We start from the raw sequence: 25,865 nt of genomic DNA, 5'->3' as shown, positions 1-25,865 counted from the left end.
AGCTCTGGCATAACATAGAAGATTTAAGTGGGAACTTTGTCTTACATGCTTGGAAAAGACCGATTCAGTGTTCACCTGAGAGATACAACGGGGGATGGTTCTTTTCGGCTAGGACTGATAACCGTTGGTCAAAGTTTTGAGCTCAAGTTTATTCACTGTCCTAGAAATGGGATGAATGGAAGTGTGTCTCCGTCGAGTGATAGGGATCCATGGATGCATCTAGAAATTGGCCTAGTCCGGGTAGGCCTAATGCCGACGGGAAAAGAAGGAAGGAAAAGGGATCCATGAAGGGATTAGGATAAGGGAGGAGGATGTGGTTTAATTAAGGAACTCTTCTAATTGTTTGGTAAAAAGGAATCTTGGAAAGGCTAGAAACCTAAATGGGCTATTCCGCAATTGTCCTAATCAGTCGGACCTTTGCTCTGGTTCTCAGATTATTGATTTAAAATGAATCTACAGTAAATTATTTTTGTAAGCCTTTCCCACACAAGATATAAAGAAAAGTACGAATTGGAAAATTGTGTATAGGCGTCGTCTCCACACGTGGCGAAGGAGACAGGATACCCAAGTCCTGGGACGATGATAGAGATATGCCTGGAGGAATATATGTGATTTCTTGAAAGATAACTAGATAATTTTACTGATACTAAAAAAAAAAGGAAGTAAAATATTCTACAAAAGAAAAAGGTAAGAACGACCTGATAAATGCACACTTGCAAGGATATGCAACATGCTGTTTTCAAATGCTTGAAATGTATTGTCACAAACTGGTGACATGGCGTGCCACAAAACACACACATACACTTTCCGGACAGAAATGGTGGCGTGGCTGACTAGTTACAGAAAACCCGAAAAGCAAGCTGAAGCGATGACATGGCTGCACTGTACGGTCAGGCCGCAAATTGTGACGCAGATTGCGGAGGTCCGTACTGCTAACGTGACAGTGTTTTACGTCAGTTTTTCTGCTCTATGCAATCTCAAAGATGAGAGAGAGAGAGAGAGAGAGAGAGAGAGAGAGAGAGAAACTCTTTCTTTTGCTTTATTTAGGGGCTCAAGAGAGATTGAGAGAGAGAAACTCTTTTTGCTTTATTTTTAAAAGCTTTTGAGTTTACCAGCTTTTGGGACTCTTCTTTTGGCATCCCTTGTACTCTTTAAATACGTGGGCAGGGCCTCACAACTCGGAGGATCTGGACGCAGAGTCTGAGTGTGAGCATCTGTCCGCACTCTTGTACTTTGAACACAGATTGATACAAAAAGAAATACCGAAACGGACTGAAACTGGCCTGTTCAATCCAAGAAGGGCGGTAGACTTTACTTTAAACCTTGATTTAGCTTTCACCCATTATTAGTCGTCTATTTCACCTATACTTTCAAGACACAACAAAGGGGAGAGGGATACAGGCTGCTAGATTGCACCTGTATGAGTAGACGGACACCAGATTGGCCCCTAACTTAGGCGCCCCTTTCCGTATTTCTTTATTGTTCAAAAGAGGGAATAAATGTTGTGGATCCCTACAAGCTGCCCCGCACAAACTTGGCTGAATTTCAATTGTTTCGGCCCGATTTCGGCAGCATAACTGTACTAGGACCCCTCACAGTCAGTATTCCCACGCATTGACTGACTTTCCCGTCGCATACGGGCACTTTGCAAAACCTGGCGAGAATCTGCAGCACGTTGAATTCTCTGTTTTCAGCCCCGAAAATGCGCCAGATCACCTGTACAGCGGTCCCCTTGTGTCCCCGAACCTCCTGGGGGTATTAGGGTCCGTTTAGGGCCAAAACCCTAAACCTGCAAAAATACACAGCAGGCTGTAATTTACTGTTTCGGGCTCTGTTTCGCGTGCCGGTCGCATCCTTAGCAAGTCCTCGAGCTCCCGCACCTGTAGGGCTACTTGCCCTTTGAATCGGACGAGATTTCTGGCGTGAAACCTCTCCGAATTCACGTGTACCTGCGGGGGATTAGCCGCTAGCTAATCCAGTACCTGTGCAAGAGACTCTTGCCTCGGCAATCGCGCATGAACCCACACAACTGTACATTGGTCAAATGAAGAGCCCACTAGTGGGGCATAACATACTGCCAAAGGGGAGAGAGAGGGCAGTGCGTAGCGTGCAGGGCATCACTCCTGGCACCGCACTGTGCATAAGAGGGAAAGCAAGCACTCCATAGCTCTTAACCTGTGACAAAATCTGAAAATGAGCCTCTCCCAACTTAAAATTCAGCGCCACTTCTTGTTGCATGAGGAAAGTGCACCAAAAGGTGCCACTTGGCACATTTACAAGCATTTTCCCGTTTCGGGGTTGCCGCCTAAAAATCTCCCAACCGGTTGCCCAGTTGACTTCACGGCAGAGTAAGAAAATGTTCCCTTTGTCATTCCGGAGGTAATGACGACAACACATTGTCAGGTCCCAAAATAGCAGTTCCCTAAATTTTAGGAGATGCTGCCATTGTATCTTTCTAGGTCATCTGACCCTCTTTGTACACTGCGGCCACATCCAGAACTGAAATGTAGCCTCTGTAGCAAAGGATTCCACTTTGGCTAGTCAATGACCCCACTTTGGCTAACCATAGTCTTTGTCCAACCTTAGTGCTCTCTTGCCCTCAGGCAGGCCTGGACTCCCTCTGGACAGCTCCACACTAGCTATGCAATGCAGGGCAGTTAGATTTCCCGAGGGGTGTTTCCAAAAAGTGAAAGTAAATAGATAATAAGAAAGAAATCAACAAAAAGGATAGATAGTAGTCACACGGTGGTGATATACCCCCCTCTTGAAATCTCAAACGTCCTCGTTTGCATCTATGTCGTACAGGCTCCTTGTCAACACTGATGTATTCAACACCTGTCGACACATGTACGACACATACATGCTCATTGTGAACCCTGGTGTATTCAACACCTCGTCGACTCATGTATTGCCTGCGTGTGAACCCTGTCCCAATGACATAGTGGTAGCTTCTCACTCTGCCATTGCTTTGAGTCACTAACTTTCCAATGACAAAATGGTAGCTGTACATTTTGCCACTGTCTTATAGTACACGTTGGATCCCGTAACACTTTCGAGCATACCCAAACCGACAGTTTAAGAATGCAGTTACACATGTACTCTTTAATAGAAGCAATTACTGTATCCTTGACAAACTGACAAGAAATACTCACTTCTATAGCACTAAGCACACTTTTGGACATTCCATAAGAGCAATTGCCAAACTGACAATCTGTACAGCTCTAACATTCATGTAACAGGTATTTCATTTGAGCTCACTTTAAATACCATATACATCATTTGTTTCAGAAGCCATTGTCACACTGACAATCCATGTAGCTTTGAAACTCAAGGGGTCAAGGTAGGTTGCAAACCGAGGGCTTCAAGGTAAAGTGATAACACAGTTGGTGGCTCTGCAAGTTCACCTTCTTCCATCCACTTAGCATCCATTGGTGGATAGTTTCTGAACTTTACCAAGTAACGCCTAGCAACCTTGCCAAAATCTGTTCAGGGACCAAGATCTCGTCAAGTTCCTCGACTTCCGGCTGATCTTCAGCTGGCATATCTTCTGGCACATCACCCACATAGGGTCTGAGAAGACTCACATGAAACGCATTGTGAATCTTCCAACTGTCAGGCAATTTCAGCCTATATGCAACATCACTGATTATGTCGCATACTTGAAAAGGCCCATAGTAACGCATGCTGAGCTTTGGAAACAGTCTTTCCTTGCCCTTCATCTTCTTTAACCTTGCCTTTTCAAAGCGTAAAAGCACCCAATCACCAAGTGAATATACCACTTCACGACGGTGACGATCAGCTGCTTTCTTTTGCTTTGCCTGAGTCTTTTCTAAGGCCACTTTGACCCTCTGGTACATTTCATCCATGTCCTGAACATACTTATCTGCTTCAAATATCTTGTCCTTCGTATGCAGTATGGGAGGAACTTTCTTGTCACCTTCAACTATCTCAAAAGGTGCCTTGCCAGTTGATGAATGCACTGTATTATTGTATACATACTCCACCAATGGCAAATACTGCTCCCACTTTCCTTTATGCTCTGACACATAACACTTCAACAGATCTAGGACAGTAGAATTTGCCTCTTCTGACTGCCCATCTGTTTGAGGATGAAATGACGAAGAGAATTTGAGTGTTGTGCCCATATTCTCAAACAAGCCTCTCCAGAACAAACTTGTCATGCGTGGATCACGGTCGCTAACAATCGACTGTGGCATGCCATGATACTTGAAAATATTGCTCATAAACAATCGTGCCATCTGATCTGGCTTTATCTTCTTCCTGACAGGAATAAAATGAGCCTGCTTGCTGAATCTGCAAATAATGGTCCAAATACCATCGTTTCCTGTCTGCGTTCTCGGAAGATCAAAGATAAAATCCATAGCAATACTTTCCCATGGTTTATCTGGAATAGGTAGTGGTTGCAATAACCCTGGTGCCTTTTGCCTGTCAAACTTGACCTTCTGGCAAATTAGGCATTCTCGCACAAAGGCATCCACATCTCTTTTCAATGTAGGCCAATAGAAGAATGTCTCAATCGCTTTAACTGTAGCATCAATACCACGATGCCCTGCATACGGTGGGACATGACTCTCTTCCATAACTTTGCGTCGCAATGGCTTTGTGACACACAATCTTCCATGCATCATCATGAACCCATCTTTGAGAAGATAGTGTTCATGACGTTGTCCATCCATTAGCTGCTCGAAGACCCTTGCAAAATCTTCATCATTTGCATACTCTTCTCTCATGTCATCAAGTTCATGATGATAAGGAATTGACACAGCTGAAATTTGTGGCTTCCTTGACAAGGCATCAGCCACAACGTTCTTCTTGCCTTCCACATGCACAATCTGAAAATGGAACATGGACAAGATATTTGCCCATCGCATATGCTTCTCAGATAACTTTGTCTGTGTCAAGAAGTACCGCAAGGTCTGATGGTCCGTTTGGACAACAAAGTCTGCACCTAGCAGGTAGTGTTTCCAACTTAAGAGCGCATGAATCACAGCCAGTAACTCTTTCTCATAGACCTGCATGGTCATCTCTGGCCCTTGCAAAATTCTGCTCTCATAGGCTACTACCCTGCCATCTTGCATTAGCTCTGCACCAATGCTACTACCGCAGGCATCACACTGGACCACAAATGACTTCCTAAGATCTGGCAACACAATGACTGGATCCGAAGTCATCTTTTCCTTTAAGAGATTAAAAGCTGAAATCTCTTTCTGTGTCCATCTAAAGGTGACTGCCTTCTTTTGAAGAGCATGTAAAGGTGAAGCAATCTCAGCGAAATTTCCGATAAACCTTCTGTAATAGGAGCATAGTCCCAAGAAGCTTCGGACATCATGCACCGTCTTCAAATCTGGCCATGACTTGATCGCTTCAACTTTTGCAGGATCCATTCTGACACCATCCTTTGAGACAATGTGTCCCAGAAAGTGAATCTCTTCCAGAAAAAACTCACTTTTCTTTGCATTGATGAGCAACCTATGACTGCGTAGCTCTTTGAACACAATGGCCAAGTGATACCTATGCTCCTCTTCATTCTTTGAGTAGACTATCATGTCATCAAAGAATGTACCAACAAACTGGTGGTGTGGACGGAAAATTTTGTCCATCATCCTATTGAACGTAGCAGGAGCATTTGTGAGACCGAAGGGCATCACTAAAAATTCGTAAAGGCCAAACGTTGTTCTAAAAGCAGTCTTGGGCACATCCTCTGATCTAATGCGAATCTGATGGTACCCACTCTTTAGATCTATCTTGCTAAACATAGCTGCTCCTTCTAATTTGTCCATAATATCATCAATTCTAGGTATAGGGAACCTATTCTTAATGGTATTCTTGTTCAGTGCCCGGTAGTTGATGCACATACGCCACGAGCCATCCTTTTTTTGCACCAACAACACTGGAGAACAGAATGGAGATGAACTGGGCTGAATCAGCCCCTTTTCTAACAGCTCCTGTACTTGGCCCATATCTCTTTTTGTTGAGCCGCACTAACCCTGTACGGAGGCTTATTTGGTGGGCTACTACCTGGCGCCAAATCTATCGCATGGTCCTCGGGTCTCTCTGGCGGTAATTGAGACAGTAATGAATCGGAAAAACAGTCACTATACTGTTGTAAAAACATTGACCTTTCTTTATCTAGCACAGATAAATTTGATTCATCACAATCTGACACTTCACGTGCAAAAACCAAGTACGCAGAAAGATGCTTTTTCATTACAGAAATAATAGCAGAAGCTGATACAGTGGGAATAGACTCCCCTATAAGCTTTACATCCAGAATGTGAGTCTTTCCCCTGCTCTGTACAGTGATCTTTTTGTTGTAGGCATCCATGATTCCCTGTACACGAAACAACCAAGGAATACCTAACAACACATCACATCCGTCCAGTGGCATGATGTAAAATTCTTCAGCATCTACATAGGACTGAATATGTAGGCGCAATTTTCCAATGATGGGTGTCACAGCCTCTGTATGGCTAGGACATGCCAAACCTGCCTCTGCTGTATACCCCATCTCTTCAGGTCTGATTCCCAACTTTGAAGCCAATTCTGGGGAAATGAAGTTGGCTTTGGCACCTGGATCAAAGAAGATAAGCACTGTTTGATCCCTGACCTTTCCCCATGCTCTGCAAAGCTCACTTGCATCTGAATTTGGCTTGTCGCCCACCATATCTGGCACTAGACCAGCCATGGGCTTCTTTCCTTTCTTGTCTTCCTTGTCATCAGAATCAGCTGGCCTTTTCTTTGTAGGACAATTGTAAGCAATGTGGCCAGGCTGCTCACAAATGAAGCATTTGTTCTCTGACCTCAGGACCTTCTTTTGCTCTTCCGACTTGCGAGGAAAACGTCTTTTCCATTTCTTCGCTGGTCCCTTTTCTGATTCAGCCGAAGCTTTGCCTTTCCCTGCGTTGGCGGGCTCCTAAGTCACTTTAGGAACCTCCTTGGAAACATACTTCTTCGCTGAATTTTTCTTGGCTGATCCTTCCTTGACGCGAGTATTGAATTCACAATCTTCTCCCTTGAGCAAACCATTGCCAGTGTTTGCTACCTCGATGAGCTGCGTCAAAGTAGTGACTTTGTTCTTCGTGCAGTATTTCCTCAATCCTTTGGATAGGCCACAACAGTATTTTTCAATCTGTTCTGTCAATGGCACAAACCTGTAGGAAGTTACTGGAAGTAGAGCTTTCCAAAACTTCCGATTGTAATCATCCAGATTCTTGCAAGTGGCAGCATTAAGCTGGTGCCATTCTGTCATGACATCTGCTTCGAAATCATCAGATAACCATGCTGCTGCAAAAATCTGCTTGAAGTAAATCCATGTGGACGGAGCTTGCCCTTGCAGCAATAAAGTTGTCCACCATTGTCCCGCATTCCCTGTCAAGAAAGTGGCTGCCTTGCAGACCTTTGAAGCCTCTGTAAAGTTTCCCCCTGCATAGGCCTTGTCAAACTGCTGGAGGAATGAGAGAGCCTTCTTCCTGTCATCAAACCCTGTAAAGGTCGTGAAAGTCACACCTTTGCCACCTTCTTTGTATGGAGTTGGCCTCTCCAGTGGTGTTAAATTGTCATATGGAAGTGACTGAAACATGGGAACACTGTTAGGGTTCATCTGTGTTCCTTGGCCGCTATTAACTTGACCTGGAAATGCCATATTTGGCTGCTGATTTGTAATTCCAGCCATACCAAAATTTGCCTGTGGCATCCCAAATTGGCCTTGAGTGCTCTGAAACCCTGGTAGCATGCTCGTGACACCATACATGGGGTTGGGCATCATCGTTTGAGCACCCCCGAACACTGTTCCTGGCGTGTAAAACTGATTTCCAGGTGCATGATCAGCCATGCTCTGGAATACCGATCCACCTCCAAAATAGCTAGGGTGTACTGAAGGTGGTGGGAAGACCTGTTGCATAGCCTGTAGGTTGCTTCCCTGCTCGTTAGAACCAGCTATAGGCTGCTGAAAGGTGGCGGGCTGAACTGGTACAGCTTGAAAGACTGGCATCTCAGCCACTTGTTCTTGCACCTTAGGCACAGGTTGTGGAGAGTGCATGTTCTCCGTCAAGTGTACAGGTGTTTCCATTGACTGTGCAGTATGAATCACTTGTGCTCGAGCCTTAACAGGCTTTTGAATATGATCCAGTGACCCAACTTGCTGAGACGGAACAGGAGGTTGCAGAAAGGCTAAAAACCTCGGATTCTGCATTACTTGTGTGAACATAGCCACAGCAGTAGCCAAGTGGGTCGTGAATATCTCATCATCCGTCTGTGGTGGTCTTGAGGACTCACCCACTTCATGTGTTTGTTGACCCTGTGAAGAGGAAACCTCTTCAGTCACATCATCTGGTTTGTCAGCCATAATTACAATTCCCTGTGTCTGGTCTATGATCCCTTGTGTCTTCAAGCCCAATCTGACAAAGGCTCACTTCTATGGGAAAAAGTGATTTAATCCTGGCAATGGAACCATGAAACCGGCCTGTTCAATCCAAAAAGGGCGGTAGACTTTACTTTAAACCTTGATTTAGCTTTCACCCATTATTAGTCGTCTATTTTACCTGTACTTTCAAGACACAACAAAGGGGAGAGGGATACAGGCTGCTAGATTGCACCTGTATGAGTAGACGGACACCAGATTGGCCCCTAACTTAGGCGCCCCTTTCGGTATTTCTTTATTGTTCAAAAGAGGGAATAAACGTTGTGGATCCCTACAAGTGCCCCGCACAAACTTGGCTGAATTTCAACTGTTTCGGCCCGATTTCGGCAGCATAACTGTACTAGGACCCCTCACAGTCAGTATTCCCACGCATTGACTGACTTTCCCGTCGCATACGGGCACTTTGCAAAACCTGGCGAGAATCTGCAGCACGCTGAATTCTCTGTTTTCAGCCCCGAAAATGCGCCAGATCAGCTGTACAGCGGTCCCCTTGTGTCCCCGAACCTCCTGGGGGTATTAGGGTCCGTTTAGGGCCAAAACCCTAAACCTGCAAAAATACACAGCAGGCTGTAATTTACTGTTTCGGGCTCTGTTTCGCGTGCCGGTCGCATCCTTAGCAAGTCCTCGAGCTCCCGCACCTGTAGGGCTACTTGCCCTTTGAATCGGACGAGATTTCTGGCGTGAAACCTCTCCGAATTCACGTGTACCTGCGGGGGATTAGCCGCTAGCTAATCCAGTACCTGTGCAAGAGACTCTTGCCTCGGCAATCGCGCATGAACCCACACAACTGTACATTGGTCAAATGAAGAGCCCACTAGTGGGGCATAACATACTGCCAAAGGGGAGAGAGAGGGCAGTGCGTAGCGTGCAGGGCATCACTCCTGGCACCGCACTGTGCATAAGAGGGAAAGCAAGCACTCCATAGCTCTTAACCTGTGACAAAATCTGAAAATGAGCCTCTCCCAACTTAAAATTCAGCGCCACTTCTTGTTGCATGAGGAAAGTGCACCAAAAGGTGCCACTTGGCACATTTACAAGCATTTTCCCGTTTCGGGGTTGCCGCCTAAAAATCTCCCAACCGGTTGCCCAGTTGACTTCACGGCAGAGTAAGAAAATGTTCCCTTTGTCATTCCGGAGGTAATGACGACAACACATTGTCAGGTCCCAAAATAGCAGTTCCCTAAATTTTAGGAGATGCTGCCATTGTATCTTTCTAGGTCATCTGACCCTCTTTGTACACTGCGGCCACATCCAGAACTGAAATGTAGCCTCTGTAGCAAAGGATTCCACTTTGGCTAGTCAATGACCCCACTTTGGCTAACCATAGTCTTTGTCCAACCTTAGTGCTCTCTTGCCCTTAGGCCTGGACTCCCTCTGGACAGTTCCACACTAGCTATGCAATGCAGGGCAGTTAGATTTCCCGAGGGGTGTTTCCAAAAAGTGAAAGTAAATAGATAATAAGAAAGAAATCAACAAAAAGGATAGATAGTAGTCACACGCTGGTGACAGGGACGCCAGTCTTTGGAGCCAATATCTCTAGGCACGGAACTCCGCCGGGCCAGTGTCGAATCAATTGTGAACTGTGAATTGTTTGAAGAGATTATTTGTGGTGTCGTGGTAGATTCTCGACTTGGAGTGTCCAAGTCTGTTACATGTATTCTTGGTTTGACATGATTGGAATATTGTTTTCTAGTATCATAGTACTACCTTGGGAAGGTGCATTTATCAAACGGTTCGGTGGGTGGGTGGATTCCGGAGGATTAATTGTTGGTCGAAAAGTTGAACCATTTTTATGTTGTCTATTAAGACAAGAACGGGGAAAAGGATTCCGATCTACGGAGTGGGGATCAAACTTAGGAACGAGGGATTCGTGTACTTAGTAATATACTCATCTTAGGGAAACGTATTGACGACTATGCTCGATCATAGCCGGAAAAAAAGCGTCAGTAACCTTGAACCAAGGATGAATTAGAGGACTCTCGTTGAGTTCACATTTAGTATGATGACTTCGATTGGAAATTTCAAAGCAATAAGGAAATATATTTTGAGGTTAAGGGTTTTGTAAGAGAAAAAGTGAATGTGTTATTACCTCCTTGAGTTGGCATCGAAGAGCGGGAGGAGTCCTGTCTTGGTGTCGGCCTTAAGCGGGAGGGATGTCATGAATCGTGGTGTATCCATTTGGAGATGGTGCAGCCGATGATCCTTGGCATGGCCCTCACAGTTGCATCCCCTCCGGAGAGTCGGAGATCAACACAATATCATCAACATATAACAATAGCGGAATCCATGTCCCTGCAACGGTGTACCTCTATCACCGTCTCTCTCAATGTAGTCAGAAACCTCATCCACATACATACCAAACAGAGTAGGAGTGAGCGGGCAACCTTGCTTCACCCCAATAATAGAGTGAACCGCTGTAGATAGACCCTCAGAGGTGCGTACATGCACTACTACTGATATGTACAATGCCATGATCCCCCAAATGAACTCTGTGGGTACTCCCATCACCTGTAATCTGCGCATCAATCTAGCTCTGGGAACTGTGTCAAAGGCTTTGCGAAAGTCCACAAAGCTACAATAGATCCATCTCCCATGGGATCTGCCCTCCTCAATGATGGCCCTGAGTGTCAAGGTATGGCTAAGAGTAGAAAAACCTCTCATGAACCCTGTCTGCCGAGCTGCACGCATTTCCTCCCTATCTGCCCATCTACTTAGCTGCTGCTTAAGAATGGATGCGTACAACCGTGCCAATGTGTGTCCAATCATGATAGTGCAATAATTCCCAGGCTCCATAGGGTATCCTTACTTGAAGATCGGTACAATCGTAGATAGGCTCCAAGTATCAGGCAAGCCCAAACCATGGCACGGTTAAACATAACTGCTAGAAGCTCTGCTAGTAGATCTTTGGCATGCATGAAATGCTCAGCCACTAAGCCATCATGATCATATGCTCTCCCAGTCCTCATCCTGTCAATGGCCTTCTTCACCATCTCAACAGTAAAAAAAAGCACATGTGTGGCATGTTTCGGGGGGGTCGGGAAGGGGCGGCTGTCCAGGAACTGTGTGCAAAGATGGCACATACTGACCCCAGGTCTCTGTAGAGGTAAAGGCAGAGGGGGGGGGGGGGGCGCTGCTCATGAAAGAGCCGCCATGCCTCACACGAGTCCTGACTCAAGATTAGCTGGTATAGATCCTGCTCTAGTCGAGCCAAAAATCCCTCTTCTTCCGCCGCACTAGGCATCGGAAGTCAATCCGTGACTGTTTGAGAGAGAGAGAGAGAGAGGAAAAAAAATGAAATGTTATATTAACGTCTTCAAAAGGCCAAAGTGACCTATGAGACCAGAAAGTTACAATGTGGTGGATCTGATACAAAGTCAGAGTCAGAGTAACAAGATGACAAAAATGAAATGACAAATGTCACAATAAAATACTATGGAATCCTAAACTACTAGGTGCGAACTAAGCAGCTAGCTGGGATAGCTAGATCACAAGAGATCCAGCATCGGTCGCTGGCGGATCTCATCAATCTCCTCCATGGTCAGTAGTCTGACCGGGCGTTGTGCATGTCGAGCCAAAGTGATCCGAATCCTCTGATGCAGCCTCCGCCGATGCTGTGTAGTCCTCCGCAGTCGTGGGCGTCTGGATCTCCCAAGCTCAGTCGCTCGGTCGATCAGTGTGCCTCTGGTGTGAGACGACGAGCTCTGCTGTGGTAGTAACTCCTCCGGGTGTCCAGTGGCAGTTCTAAAGAAATCTGTGATCTGTCTCTGAGACTGGCTAGCCTCTCCTCTCATCAGGCTCTCTCTGTGTCTGCGTAGCTCGAGCAAATACAAACCCAAGCATCTCTGATCCTCGTATTGCATGACTCTGGAGAATGGTCTAAAGCCCTCTCTGAACAAGCAATGGAAGTGGCCTCGTATCTCCTAGTAGACGGGGCAGTGGCATGTGTAGTGCAACTCTGTCTCAGGCTCGATGTCACACAGGGGGCATGTCCTGGCCTCTGCTGGTACTCCACTGTATCTCCCAATCTCGATCCGTTGCTGGTGTGAAGATGTGTGTATCTGGCTGATAGCACATCGTATCCCATGAGACAAGTGGGTGACCATGTATCTGGGCCTTGTCACAAAACCATCAACCGTAAGCTGGAGGAGATGCTCTCTGTAGAAAGCCATCTTCGTGCCCAGCTCCTGTGCTGGCTGTATCCATGTCCTCTTGGTGTCTAGCTGAGTCAAGTCCTGACGGATGAGCCTGGTGATCTTGGACTGTGTAAGAGTCAGAGAGGGTGCATCCAGTGAGTACTGGAAGGGAGGCAATCTGTCTATGCTGAACCCATGCGCCTGAAGAGAGAGAGAGAGAGAGAGAGAGAGAGAGAGAGAGAGAGAGAGAGAGAGAGAGAGAGAGAGAGAGAGATGAAATGTTATATTAACGTCTTCAAAAGGCAAAATCACCTCTGGGAGACCAAAAGGTTTACATCCATGTGTGACTCTAGTACCATGTCCGGGGAGCATAAAAATAAACATAAACGAGGGTACCTAGAGTAAGTAGGTATGTTAACCTAACATCCTCATTCTCATCAACATCATCATCATCAGCATCACATAATACATCATTTCAAAACATATGGGGAGGGGTAGAATCACATGAGAGCCAATAGGTGTACAATGGACATCCCATGAACTCTCTCATGGGTCTCCGTAGTATGGCCTCAATGTCCTCCATAGTAAATCTTTGGGGGGGCTCGCTCAATGTCAACAGCAGGTAGTTCAGTTCGTCAAACTTATGAAGGTATTGAACAATCTTGCTACCCTGACTTGGTTGATCTTATTTAGGAAGATTGAACGTAGTTCATGTTGCATTTGTTTGAGTTTCGACTTCAATCTAAATTTGCCTCTTCAGGATAATTCTGAAATTCACAAAGTCTGACAGACACATTTCAGTTTGAAGTTCTTATTTCTATACCTTCTTAGTTTCTGCAATGTGGACCGAATAGAAGTACATGAAGTACTGATTAATGCTTTTTTTACAGACAGAGGAAGGTGCTTTTGAAGAGATGGCACGGTCAATTCATGTGAGTTCTCAAGATCTCAGCTTTCCTTTTGAGGGCTGTTTGGAAAAACATTTAGATCTAAGCAACTGCAAGTGCCCGGAGGCATAGGACGTGCAATTGTGCCCAGTATAACATCTATACCTTGCTTCTATTACTGTTATCCAGACATAACTGTTAGCAGTTGAACATCCTTAAAAAAAATAGGCAGCACATGCACACTTACGCATATAGATGGTTCTAGATAGAGAAAAGGAAATTATCACAGAGACTACGACCACGTCCATGTAGGTCCTGCTCAGCTTTGACTCTGCAGTTGTGAATTTTTCAGTAGAAAAAAGAAATTATAACAGTAACTGTAACCGTGCCTCATATAGGTGGGGCTCAGCTTTTATATTTTTTGATGCTTTTCTTTACGGCTTGTCAATTGTTACACTGATCCAACAATAGGTCGGAGATCGCTGCGAGGTCAACCCAGGAGGAAAGAGAGGCATAGTAATGTTTGTTGGATTGGCTGAAAACTTAGGATCGGGTCACTGGATTGGAGTGCAGTATGATGAGCCAGTAGGCAAGCATGATGGCATGTAAGAGCTCTAGCCTTATTTTTCCAAAGCATGCAATAATTTGTTTCAGTTGAAGAAGCTCAAGACAATTGTGTGTGAAGGGTGAAGGGGACAAGGTACTTTTGTTGCCTTCCTGGCCATGGAGTGATGGTACGACCTGACAAAGTACAGGTATTCTATATTTTAGTTGAAACACAACTTTATAAAAATTCATACTTGTTTCCACAAAATATTACTAAGGAGTCATTTCAAAAGTTAAAAAATTTTAGCAGATATAATAAATCCTCTAAGCATACCTTGAGTCCCCAAAAACACTTGTTGGGATTGAGCTTTAGACGTGCTTCCCTACACTTCTCAAAACTCAAAAATAGCTGATAGCTGTGGCAGATGCTTCTCACAACTTTTGACGAGGGTAGAGACGTGAACAATTGAAGGTGGTGCATAAAATTTCTTGAAACTGAGTGAGCAATGGGATGACGATGATGTGGACAGCTCTATGATAGTGGAACTTTTTTAGGCCAAAGATCATCTTAGGATAGCCACTTGGTTGTAGCCACCAAACCCATCTATGAAAGTATGGAGAGCATGCATGGTCTGCAACATCTTGTGACCTTGAATAGCTACTCAGAGTGCTCAATTGTGGTTTGTGATTCCTTCCTTTTGCAGCTTCTCTTACTCCTGGTTCACTGCCGTTGTGCATACTTAGGGTTCAGTTGTAACCGGCAAGCCACTGGCAAGGCAGTGAATCAGCAGTAGACCCACGACTGAACTTGAGAACAACAAACACTTTGAAAGAGCACTGAAAACAAGGTATGGTGGAGCAGTGTTCTTCACCCCCGCCGAGACGCATTGAGGCGCCGCGCCCCACATGGTACTTCTTAGTTCTTTGTTTACTGATTATCACAGATAGAATTGCAGGGGAGTCGCTCTGCAAACTTGTAACTATGCAATTATCTGCAAGAGGCCTCCTTATAAATGCACGCAGGTCCAAAAGCAATTGATAAGGAAAAGCTGATCTTAAAAGCTCTAACACCCAAAGGTTAACACCTTCGATAAGTGTGGCAAAAAAGCATGCACGTGTCCGTATTGCCACGTCAGCACGTGGAAAGCGACCATAATTGGTGGGCAGCACACAGAGGCACGTTCATGAAGACTTGAAACGACTTTATTATTCATTCTTTGTTAACAAAATTATTAGTGTCTCTTCATGTGTACATACGGACGAGTATTATCTTCTACTCTCTCCCTTAAGACGAATGGCTGCATAAGGGTAAGTGAGAAGACGCTGCTGCTCCTCTCTCGTTGCAGCCAGGCGGGCCGTAGACTCCTGAAGAAAGAACCGACTAAGCTAAGCAAGTCCAGAGTGTTGCCAAACGTCTGAAACCCTCAAAGTCATACATAGCCTCTCCCAAGCTGTCAACTCAGCTCCATGCACAGTAGCATGGCTACCTCCAATCCTATCAGAGGGGTCCTCCAGCATGTTGAAGTCACCCCCAATGCACCATTGCTCTACCTCCGGCAGAGACTCTACAAAGTGAGGCCAAAACTTTGCACATGCACGTGCACTCGCCACATTGGGCGCATAGATGTTCAGAAAGCCCAAGAGGCAACCCTGAACGTGCATAGTAATTTACTAAGCCCTGCCAGGCACAATAATACCACTGTTCACAATGGCATGCTGCCAGAAGTCCGCAATAGTCATACATACCTCTCCTTGGATACCACCAGGTCCAAATGCAGCTGACCAAAATGTCTCATATCGCTCACGCGAAAGGTGACCACATCGTCTAATGCAGATCTCACACAAATGATGCTCTTATAGCATAAGAAGATCAATCTCTCCTCCCACAAGGCATCGTTGAAGCTCTTGATGTAATCAGCCCCTCTGGCGCTGAAACTGGGGCCCACCTATGTTTGGATGCTAGGTTTTGTTGCATCTCTTGTGTGAACAAACTCTTCCACCTCATGTGTCAAGTCATGTGAAGAACCTCTTACAACCTGTGTAAAGAACAACCACTTGTATTTGTGCATAGGCAGCCACATCTTGTGCTCATGTGTCAAAAGGCTATCTATTTGTATAAGCCTATATAGAGGCACATTTTACTGAATAATTGTAGCCTTTATCATTTGCAATATACCCTAGTGTATTGTGCAATACTCTCTCTCTCTCTCTCTCTCAAGCTCTACGCTAACCTCTCCAAAACATGCCATTAGCGTGAATGGCACACTAACCCGACTGCTCAACTTCTGAATTTGGCTGAGATTTGAAGTACTAACCATATTTGTCAATCGTGTGTGCTAACCATATTTGTCAATCATGTACGTGTGTGTGTGGCTATGTATATAAAATTTGTGGGATCCACCCCTAATCGACACATTCATAAAAGGAGCCATTTTTGGTTGCTTTGTAGTGGGTCCAGCTCACATCGTGCCAAGCCATCCTAGCTCGCATTGAGCCAAGTCTACGGCTTGCTGACAAGCTTCGCCATAGCTCTTTGACTCCCGTCTCCAAGCCTGCCCAAACAACGGCACACCTGGTGCCTCTTGCTGTATTCAATACATGCTGCTCATCAAAAACTTCCCACGCTGCACCTCTTTTGAGGCCCCTAAGCTTCTTCACCTGCTTGTCACCATTGCCATATTCAATCAACCACTTTCGCTTCCACATTTTGCAGCAACTTCATTAAGTACCCTCGCCAGGCCCTCACGTCACTCACCAGCTCGAGCACCCGTGCTGACAAGCTAGTCTCGAGACCTGAATCTGCTGCACGCGCAAGCGTATCGTGACCACTATCGACGAACGTCACTACGCACGGTGATTACTCTGCGAGTTCATCATCTTGCACCATCGATAAACCTGCAAGGCAAACTGTGGCGACCTTTGGTCTGCTTTGCTTCCCCGTCAGCTTTCCACGTCAGCATTGCAGCCTTATAAAGTTTCAATCAAACTTGCAAGCTCTTTAGCGTGAGAGCCATTTCCCGCAGACGGCAGAACTCAAAAGTTAAGCTTTAGCGCGTCATCTTGCAACGCTTTCACCGGAAGGCTTTTAGGACTAGGCCCTCCAACTCCATCTCAGCCTTGTCCCACGAGCTTCATGCTCCTTCAAAGCTACAAGCAGATGGCACACTAGAGGCACTACACGCTATGTATAAAATATTTGTGTACACAAGCACCAAGCACACGGGTTCTAGACATTGCGTATACATCACGTATACGGTAAGATCTCCCGTCACCTGCACATGCATACGCACAAGCATCATACAAATGATGAGAACCACTATCGCAATGTCCGTTTGTTTACTATATTCACCACGGAGATTTCATCCTTGTCAGAACGGACCAACAACAAGAATGAAGAAAATCAACATCAACAAGTAGATGATGAAGAAAGAACGACACCGACGAAGCTCGAAACATCAAGACGAATGGACATATATTGGGGGACATTCTCCAACATATTCCAAATAAATTAAAAATCCATGTGCACATCGTAAATAATTTGAGAGTTTTTCCCCATGTGGTTTTTCCCTCTATTGTACATATATGTGCATTGTGTCTTCCTTTGCATTCTGCATTGGATCAAAATATCGACAACAATAGCATCACAATGTGGCAGAACAACGACAACATTACAACAAGGTCTACAGTATGTGGGGGAAAAAATCCTCCAACAAACAACCAACGATATGTGCCTAGCATTCTCTCAATTGTACCTTGCCCTCTATTTGTGCCAGGGAGGCTTGTGTATGCCTACACCTTGATGTTTTGTATGCTTACACCCTTTGTGTCTAGGGGAGGCAACTTTGTGTTCAAGGGGAGGCTTGTGAATTGTGTGCCTCACCCTAGTGTGTTTTGAGGGGAGGATTGTCACCCTATTGTATTGTGCAATAATCTCTCTCTCTCAAGCTCTACACTAACCTTTCCAAAGCATGCTATGAGCATGAGCGGCACACTAATCTATCCACCTTGACCTAACAACAATGAAGCATGTGCTCTGATACCACTTGTAGAGTTTGGTGCGCAAGCGAACGGAGTCCCGGATGGACATAGCTAGCGAGAGAAGAGAGCAGATAAGAGAGGAGAGATGGAGAAGAAAACACACAAAAACTGTACAATGTAAAGAGAGTTTTCAATTAGACTTTGATGCCGCTTTACAAAGAGCTTCATACATAGAAGGCCGCCCAAGTTGGCATGACCCCGACAATCGCCGCCTTCAGCCAAACTTGGCATAATTGTCATCACAACGCCTCCTTCAGCCAAACTTGGCATAATTGTCATCACAACGCCTCCTTCAAACTAGATTCTCACTCTCGTGACACACATAGTTTTAGGCGTAAACCTTGAGTTTTAGGTTTTCTCACAACCAAGGGTTTGAGGTGTATCCATAACGTGGCACTACCAAGAGAGCCTTCCCGTGGTAAGAGGTTCTTCACATGGCTTGACACATGAGATGGAAGAGTTTGTTCACACAAGAGATGCAACAAAACCATGCATCCCAACAATTGTCTCCCATGTGGGTTTTGGTTACATATCACTCACACAATCCTTCCCTTAAAACAAACTAGGGTGAGGCCTCCCCTTGAACACAAAGTTGCCACCCTTAGACACAAAGGGTGTAGGCATACAAAACTTGAGGGTGTAAGCATACACAAGCCTCCCCTGGCACAAATAGAGGGTAAGGTACAATTGAGAGAATGCTCGGCACATATCGTTGTTTGTTTGTTGGAGGATTTTTGCCCCCACATACTGTAGACCTTGTTGTAATGTCGTCGTTGTTCTGCCACATCGTGATGTTATTGTTGTCGATATTTTGATCCAATGCAGACTGCAAAGGAAGACACAATGCACATATATGTACAATACAGGGAAGAACCACGTGAGAAAAAACCCTCAAATTGTTTATGATGTGCACTTAGATTTTTAAATTATTTGGAATATGTTGAAGAGTGTCCCCCAATATATGTGCGTTCGTCTTGATGTTTCGAGCTTCGTCTGTGTGGTTCTTTCTTCATTATCTGCTTGTTGATGTTGATTTTCTTCATTCTTGTTGTTGGTCCGTACTGACAAAGATGAAATCTTTGTGGTGAATGGAGTAAAATACACAGACATTACAATAGTGGTGCTCATCATTTGTATGATGCTTGTGCGTGTGCATGTGCAGGTGACGGGTGGTCTTACTGTACACGTGATGTATATGCAGTTTCTAGAATCCGTGTGCTTGGTGCTTGTGTACAAATATTTCATACATAGCGTGTAGTGTCTCTAGTGTGCCATCGGCTTGTAGCTTTGGAGGAGCATGAAGCTCGTGGGACAAGGCCGAGATGGAGTTGGAGGGCCTAGTCCTAAAAGCCTTCGGGTGAAAGGGTTGCAAGATGACGCGCTAAAGCTTAACTTTTGAGTTCTGCCGTCCGCGGGAAATGGCTCTCAAGCTAAAGAGATTGCAAGTTTGATTGAAACTTTATAAGGTTGCAATGCTGACGTGGAAAGCTGACGGGGAAGCAAAGCAGACCAAAGGTCGCCACAGTTTGCCTTGTAGGTTTATCGATGGTGCAAGATGATGAATTGGCAAAGTAATCAACGTGCGTAGTGACGTTCGTTGGTAGTGGTCACGATAGGCTTACGCGTGCAGCAGATTCAGGTGTCGAGACTAGCTTGTCAGCACAGGTGCTCGAGCTGGTGAGTAACGTGAGGGCCTAGCGAGGGTAGTTAATGAAGTTGCTGCAAAATGTAGAAGCAAAAGTGGCCGATTGAATAGGGCAATGGCGACGAGTGGGTGAAGAATCTTAGGGGCCTCTGTTGGGATTGATTTGTTTCTGAGTGCAGGTTGTTGAGGGTGAAGCACTTCAAAGAGGTGTAGCGTGGGAAGTTTTCTATGAGCAGCGCGTGTTGAATGCAGCAAGAGGCACCGGGTGTGCCGTTGTTTGGGCAGGCTTGGAGATGGGAGTCACAGAGCTATGGTGAGTCTTGTCAGCAGGCCGTAGACTTGGCTCAATGCGAGCTAGGAGGGCTTGGCACGATGCAAGCTGGACCCACTACAAAGCATCCAAAAATGGCTCCTTTTATGAATGTGTCGATTAGCGGTGGATCCCACAAATTTTGTATTCATGGCCACACACACACACATGATTGACAAATATGGTTAGTACTTCAAATCTCAGCCAAATTCAGAAGTTGAGCAGTCTGTTGAAAGCTCTCGCAAAGCACAATCAAAGCATACAATTGAAAATCGAAATACGGCTCTCGGTTTATACAATAAAATCAAGCAAAACCATATAAAACTAGTGCAAAGTAAAGCTTAATTTACACTAATTATTCAGTATTAACCAAGAAATGAACCGGTAGGAGCTCAATTACGGCAATCAATTAGTGCATAAAGCAAGGCTAGGTTATAATGCGTACTTATTGAGCCCAGGCTCCAAACCCTATTGCAATAACTCATGTAAGGGTAGTAGATCTAGGCATTTAGCCATGAACTTGCCCAAGACAAAAGCAATTAGCGAATAGATTAGAGCTGATCGACATGCAAATGCAAAACAATTGATTCAATTTTGTGAGCAAGAAGGAGACCCACAAAATCTAGCATAGAAGGTAATGCCTAGGATCTAATTAGATTAGAAAATGCTAATCTAAGCCATGCTCTGATACCAATTGTTAGGTTAAGGTAGATAGCTTAGTGTGCCATTCATGCTAATGGCATGCTTTGGAGAGAGAGAGAGAGAGAGAGAGAGAGAGACTATTGCACAATACAATAGGGTATATTGCAAATGATAAAGGTTCAATTATTTAGCAGAATGTTTCTCTATATAGGCTTATACAAATAGACAGCCTTTTGACACATGAGCACAAGATGTGGTTGCCTATGCACAAATACAAGTGGTTGTTCTTTACACGAAGGTTGTAAGAGGTTTTTCACAAGGCTTGACACATGAAGTGGAAGAGTTTGTTCACACAAGAGATGCAACAAAACCTCGCATCTCAACAATCCTCCCTCATGTGGGTTTTGGTTGCATATCACTCACACAATTTTTTTAAGGTTAAGGTGGATGTGTTAGTTTTCCATTTATGGCATAAGCATGCTTAGAGAGGCTAGTTTAGAGTTTGAGAGAAACTATTGCACAATACAATATAGAGTATAATTGCAAATGATAAAGCTTACAATTAATCAGCAGAATGTGTCTCTATATAGGCTTATACAAATAGCCGTTTGACACATGAGCACAAGATGTGGCTGCCTATGCACAAATACAAGTGGTTGTTCTTTACACAAAGGTTGTAAGAAGTTCTTCACATGGCTTGACACATGAGGTGGAAGAGTTTGTTCACACAAAAGATGCAACAAAACCTCGCATCCCACAAAGGCATGGAAGATAGGAAAGAAGACACAAAGAAATGGGGAGACTTCAAACGAAAGAGCTCTAATCATGCGCTTCCTATCCATGGAGGCAAAGGAGGACTTCTTGAAGAAGCATCCTACACTAAAGAAAACGGGCATATTTCTTGGAGATGACCTCACACTCAGAGATAATGACAGCTCGAGAGAAGGGGAAAGTGGTCGTCTACGGGATGGACGAGTGGTTATTATGGAGAAGCGCCCCGCATGACGACGCGAGACCTGTGGGACCACACTCAGAGTGGCTACATGGATTTGTAATGGATCTTTGCGCCTTGATGTAGGGGCCTTTGAGGATAGTTTCACAGGGGGAGAGATCATTTTCTACTCTAAGACGCATTAAGCCCCGGGGCAGTCCATGCCCCATGTAAGCGGATACAGTTGGGAGACAACTTGCAGACAGGAGACTCGATCAGAGCGCAAAGGACGAGGTTCAAGAGGAGTGGCAGCCTTATTCAGGGAGGAGCTACAGTCTCTGATACATATAGCTCGGAGGGATGAGCATGCTAGGTACATGTGGGTGAGACTGAAGGCAGAGACAGACAGATATCTCTACATCGCTATTTACTATTTTCCTCCTAGTACGTCAGTATATGCATCACCTACAGGACAGTTCCCCTTCTCTATTTTAGATGATGATATCTGGGAGTTTTCCAGAGACGACGGCATTATTATCTCGGGGGATTTCAATGCTAGGACTGCCCATCACCAGACAGTATTCTATGATACCTTAGAGAAGTTGATGCGGGAGCTTGATATTACGGAAATGGGCCTATCTAGATTATCACAGGATGAGAAGCACACTGAGTATGGCAGATACTTGACTGATATGGGGACTGCACATGGATTGGCCATTTTGAATGGCCTACAGAGATTCCCTGCAGCAGCTGGTGGTTTTACATGCTTTCCACATCGGCATGGCGCTAGTATAGTGGATTATGTTAAGGCTCCGCCAGGACTCATTCCTTCCTTTCAGGATTTTGTGGTGGGAACTAGGCAGGTTGGGGTAGCAGTCTTGTCTTTCACTCTATCGTTCCAGTTTAACACAGTTCCATTAGGAGAGGCCTCCACACATACTCGGTATACCTTCACGAGGGAGACGGATCACGTGTACATTGATGAGATATACAGGCAGCTATGCACTCAGGAGCTAGGACGACCACTAGATGAGCTCACCCAGATTCTGACAAAGACGCTACATGATGCAGCATCAGAGGCATATCCCCACAGACGATCTGGGAGCATGCCTCAGAACAGTTGGTATGATGAGGAATGTAGAGAGACGAGGATCGGATTACAGAGAGAGGTAGTCATGGGTACCACTACACATAGACAGTCACGTATTATCTTCCGCCGCCTAGTGCGACGAAAGAAGAGGGCTTACCTATCTCAACTAGAGCGTGATCTGTATCAGTTGTTTATGAGTCGGGATCTAGTGAGGCATGGAGGCTTTTCAATGAGCACTCTCCACTGCCAGCCATCACTTCCACAAAGACGTTGGGGGAGTATGCTACATCTCTCTATACAGCATCGGGGCAGCCACCTTTGCCTGACCCTCCAGAGGCATGCCCAGAAACATGTACTTTCTTTACTGTTGAGAGGGTAAGGAAAGCCATTGGCAAGATGAAGACAGAAAGAGCACAGGATCATGATGGTCTGGTAGCCGAGCACTTTATCCATGCCAGAGATATGCTTGCAGAGCCTCTTGCTATAATGTTTAATAGAGCCATGTATGAGGGTTTCCCTGAGACTTGGAGTATGTCCACTATTGTGCCTATCTTCAAGTCTTCGCGACAGCTGGCATTGCAGGGAGATAGATCATGTTGGTATACAGAGATGGCATCTTGGTTTCAATTACATGGCTTTAGTATGGACCGGCTACCCCCATTTCAGTACTCTCTGGATGCACCCTCCATCCCCCTCACAAGGGCAGAGATTACAGGCTCATCAGGCAGGACTTGATTCAGTTGGATACAAAGTGGACATGGATATAACCTACACATGAGCTAGGTACGCAGATAACTTTCTATAGAGATTATCTTCTTCAACTCACGGAGGATGGTTTTGTGATCAGACCAGGATACAGAAATACTCATCTATCCCACGGGATACGATGTGCTATTGGTCAAATATGCACATCCTCACATCAGCTAGAGATCGAGACAGGCAGATTTAGAGGAGTACCTGCTGAGTCCAGGATTTGTCAGGTGTGCCAAATAGAGCCAGAGACGGAGCTACACTACATATGTCACTGACCAGTATACTATGAGATACAAGGCTGCTTTCACTGTCTATTCAGAGAGGGTTTTGGGCCACTTTCTAGAGTCATGAGATACCAGGATCAGAGATGCCTCGGATTATACTTACTGGAGATTCGCAAACAAAGAGAGGACATCTTGAAGAGGGGCACAGTGAGAGAGATCCAATGACAGCAGAAGATTACAGATTTCTTTCAGTCATGGACAGAGGAGTTCGAGCAGCCCCCACAGCATAACAACACCAGAGGCACTGCTTGATCGGGAGATAGAGTTGGGCGCCCGTCACCCACGGACGAGAGGGCTCTCTCGATATCGACGCAGATTGCGACAGAGAATCCATACCATACTGGCACGACATAGGAGCCGTCCCGGACAGAGGAGTTTGAGCAGCCCCCATAGCATAACAACACCAGAGGCACCAGAGGCATATTGCTTGATCGGGCGATAGAGTTGGGCGGTCCGGTCGCCCACGGATGAGAGGGCTCTCTCGATATTGACGCAGATTGCGAAAGAGAATCCATACCATACTGGCGCGACATAGTAGCCGTCCCAGATACTGATGTATATGTATATGTATATGATGCCTCGACTGTCAGAGAGCTCCATTGTATCAGCTCACCCTTTGTATTCCCTTTGTATCAGCTTTCACCCCACCCCTACCCACTATTTTCTTTTCAGTTCTTTGCACTTTTTGTACCCAGACCTGGTATTAGATGTAACCTTTTGGTCTCATAGGTCATTTTGGCCTTTTGAAGACGTTAATATTACATTTCATCTCTCTCTCTCTCTCTCTCTCTCTCTCTCTCTTCATTTCATTTCTCTCTCTCGTCGGATAGATCTTTATGGTCTCTTGGATAGTTTCCTACGACGTTAAAATACTCTTCTGCTTCTTCTTCTCCTTCTTCTTCTTTCTCTCCCCTTGCATCAACAAGGTTTAATTTTTAATAATAAAGAGCATAATTATATATTGTGATGAGAATTTGGTCTTTGTTCTACAGTGTATATGTTTTGCTTTTTTTATGGGTCTCCACTTTTTGTGGGGGCTTGTTGCTTCAATTTCTTACTTTGAACTGTAGACTGTTATGCACACTGTGTTCTCTAATTTTCTTCATCTGCACACACAACTGCTATAGATGAAGTGCAGAGTAGCAGCTTCACATGCTTTTGGAGGTTTGCATTGCAGTAATCTCTAGTGTTTTTTTACTCTCAGGTTGGAGACTATCCCGAGCTTGACCCATTCGATGAGGAAGATGAAATTTAGGAGCTACTCAAGGAGTATTGGTTTCTTTTGAAGAAAAAAAATCAAGAATCATCAAACCAACCTTCATACATTGGAAAATCAGAGATAGTCAAGTCGTGTGTGGGCATTCACCGTTGTGAGGGCATATGGTACTTTGGACGACGCACAAACAAAATAAAGGGGGAAGATCTGTATGGGGCTCTTTGAAGTGCTGAAGAAGTGCATAAATGAGTTGATTTTCTCCCAGGATGAGTTTTGAATCAATTATGTGATGCCATCGCCATGCAAACGTCAAGACTGGTACAATGGTTTTGTAACTCAACATGGTCTCCTGATTTGATGTAATTTCACCAAGAAGGCTACCTCATTGATACCTGTTAAGAAAGAGAGTTTTCTAGATGACAGCAAAAGACACATGCTTATAGTGGTTTACATTGGCTGAGACATTCTCACACTAATAGACCTAGAGTTCAGCAGACAACATATTTTAAAACCCATCAAGATATTGTTCTCCTTTGGACTTCTGAAGCCAAATGATATGATCTTTATACCCTACCTCTTATAGAGACCTTGTTAATCGTACTTCGGGCTCAGAAAACCAAAAAAAAAAAATTGATTTTCTCAATTGAGCATAAAAAGAGGCAGAAAATTCTTGCAAAGTTGCCAAATTAGGCAAATCACTCAGGAATTCCAGAGTGTAAAATGTAAGAATTGAACCTGTGTCACAACCATAGAAGAGATGCCATTTAACCAAAATGCTAAATTATCACACAAGTTAAAGGTGGCTCTTGTAACATATGTCAACATATGCTACGTTCGGTGCCCTTGTATCTCGTTTTCATCAGGTCTTGTCATGGTAAGTTTGGAGTGACTCCAGCCAGATTTGTGGTTGGTTCCTCATGATATTTCTAGATTTGCATGGTTGTACCTTA

General features: G+C 44.9%; 1 protein-coding gene across 1 annotated transcript in view; it reads left to right on the top strand.

Annotated features, from left to right (window-relative positions):
- Positions 1-25,554, top strand: part of EMB2804 (tubulin folding cofactor B) — a 62,197-nt gene extending 36,643 nt beyond the window's left edge. Inside the window, exons 6-9 of the mRNA XM_086499422.1 lie at positions 13,464-13,505; positions 13,932-14,065; positions 14,146-14,215; positions 24,904-25,554. Coding sequence (XP_086355548.1) covers positions 13,464-13,505; positions 13,932-14,065; positions 14,146-14,215; positions 24,904-24,954 — 297 coding nt within the window. The 3' untranslated portion in view covers positions 24,955-25,554. The remainder of the gene's footprint in view (positions 1-13,463; positions 13,506-13,931; positions 14,066-14,145; positions 14,216-24,903) is intronic.
- Positions 25,555-25,865: the final 311 nt, after the last annotated feature.

The sequence above is a fragment of the Adiantum capillus-veneris genome, chromosome 25, assembly GCF_014529385.1.
Source record: "Adiantum capillus-veneris isolate H3 chromosome 25, ASM1452938v2, whole genome shotgun sequence".
NCBI lineage: Eukaryota > Viridiplantae > Streptophyta > Polypodiopsida > Polypodiales > Pteridaceae > Adiantum > Adiantum capillus-veneris.
Note: the sequence above shows the minus strand (reverse complement) of the source record. Positions and strands in the feature narration are given on the sequence as shown.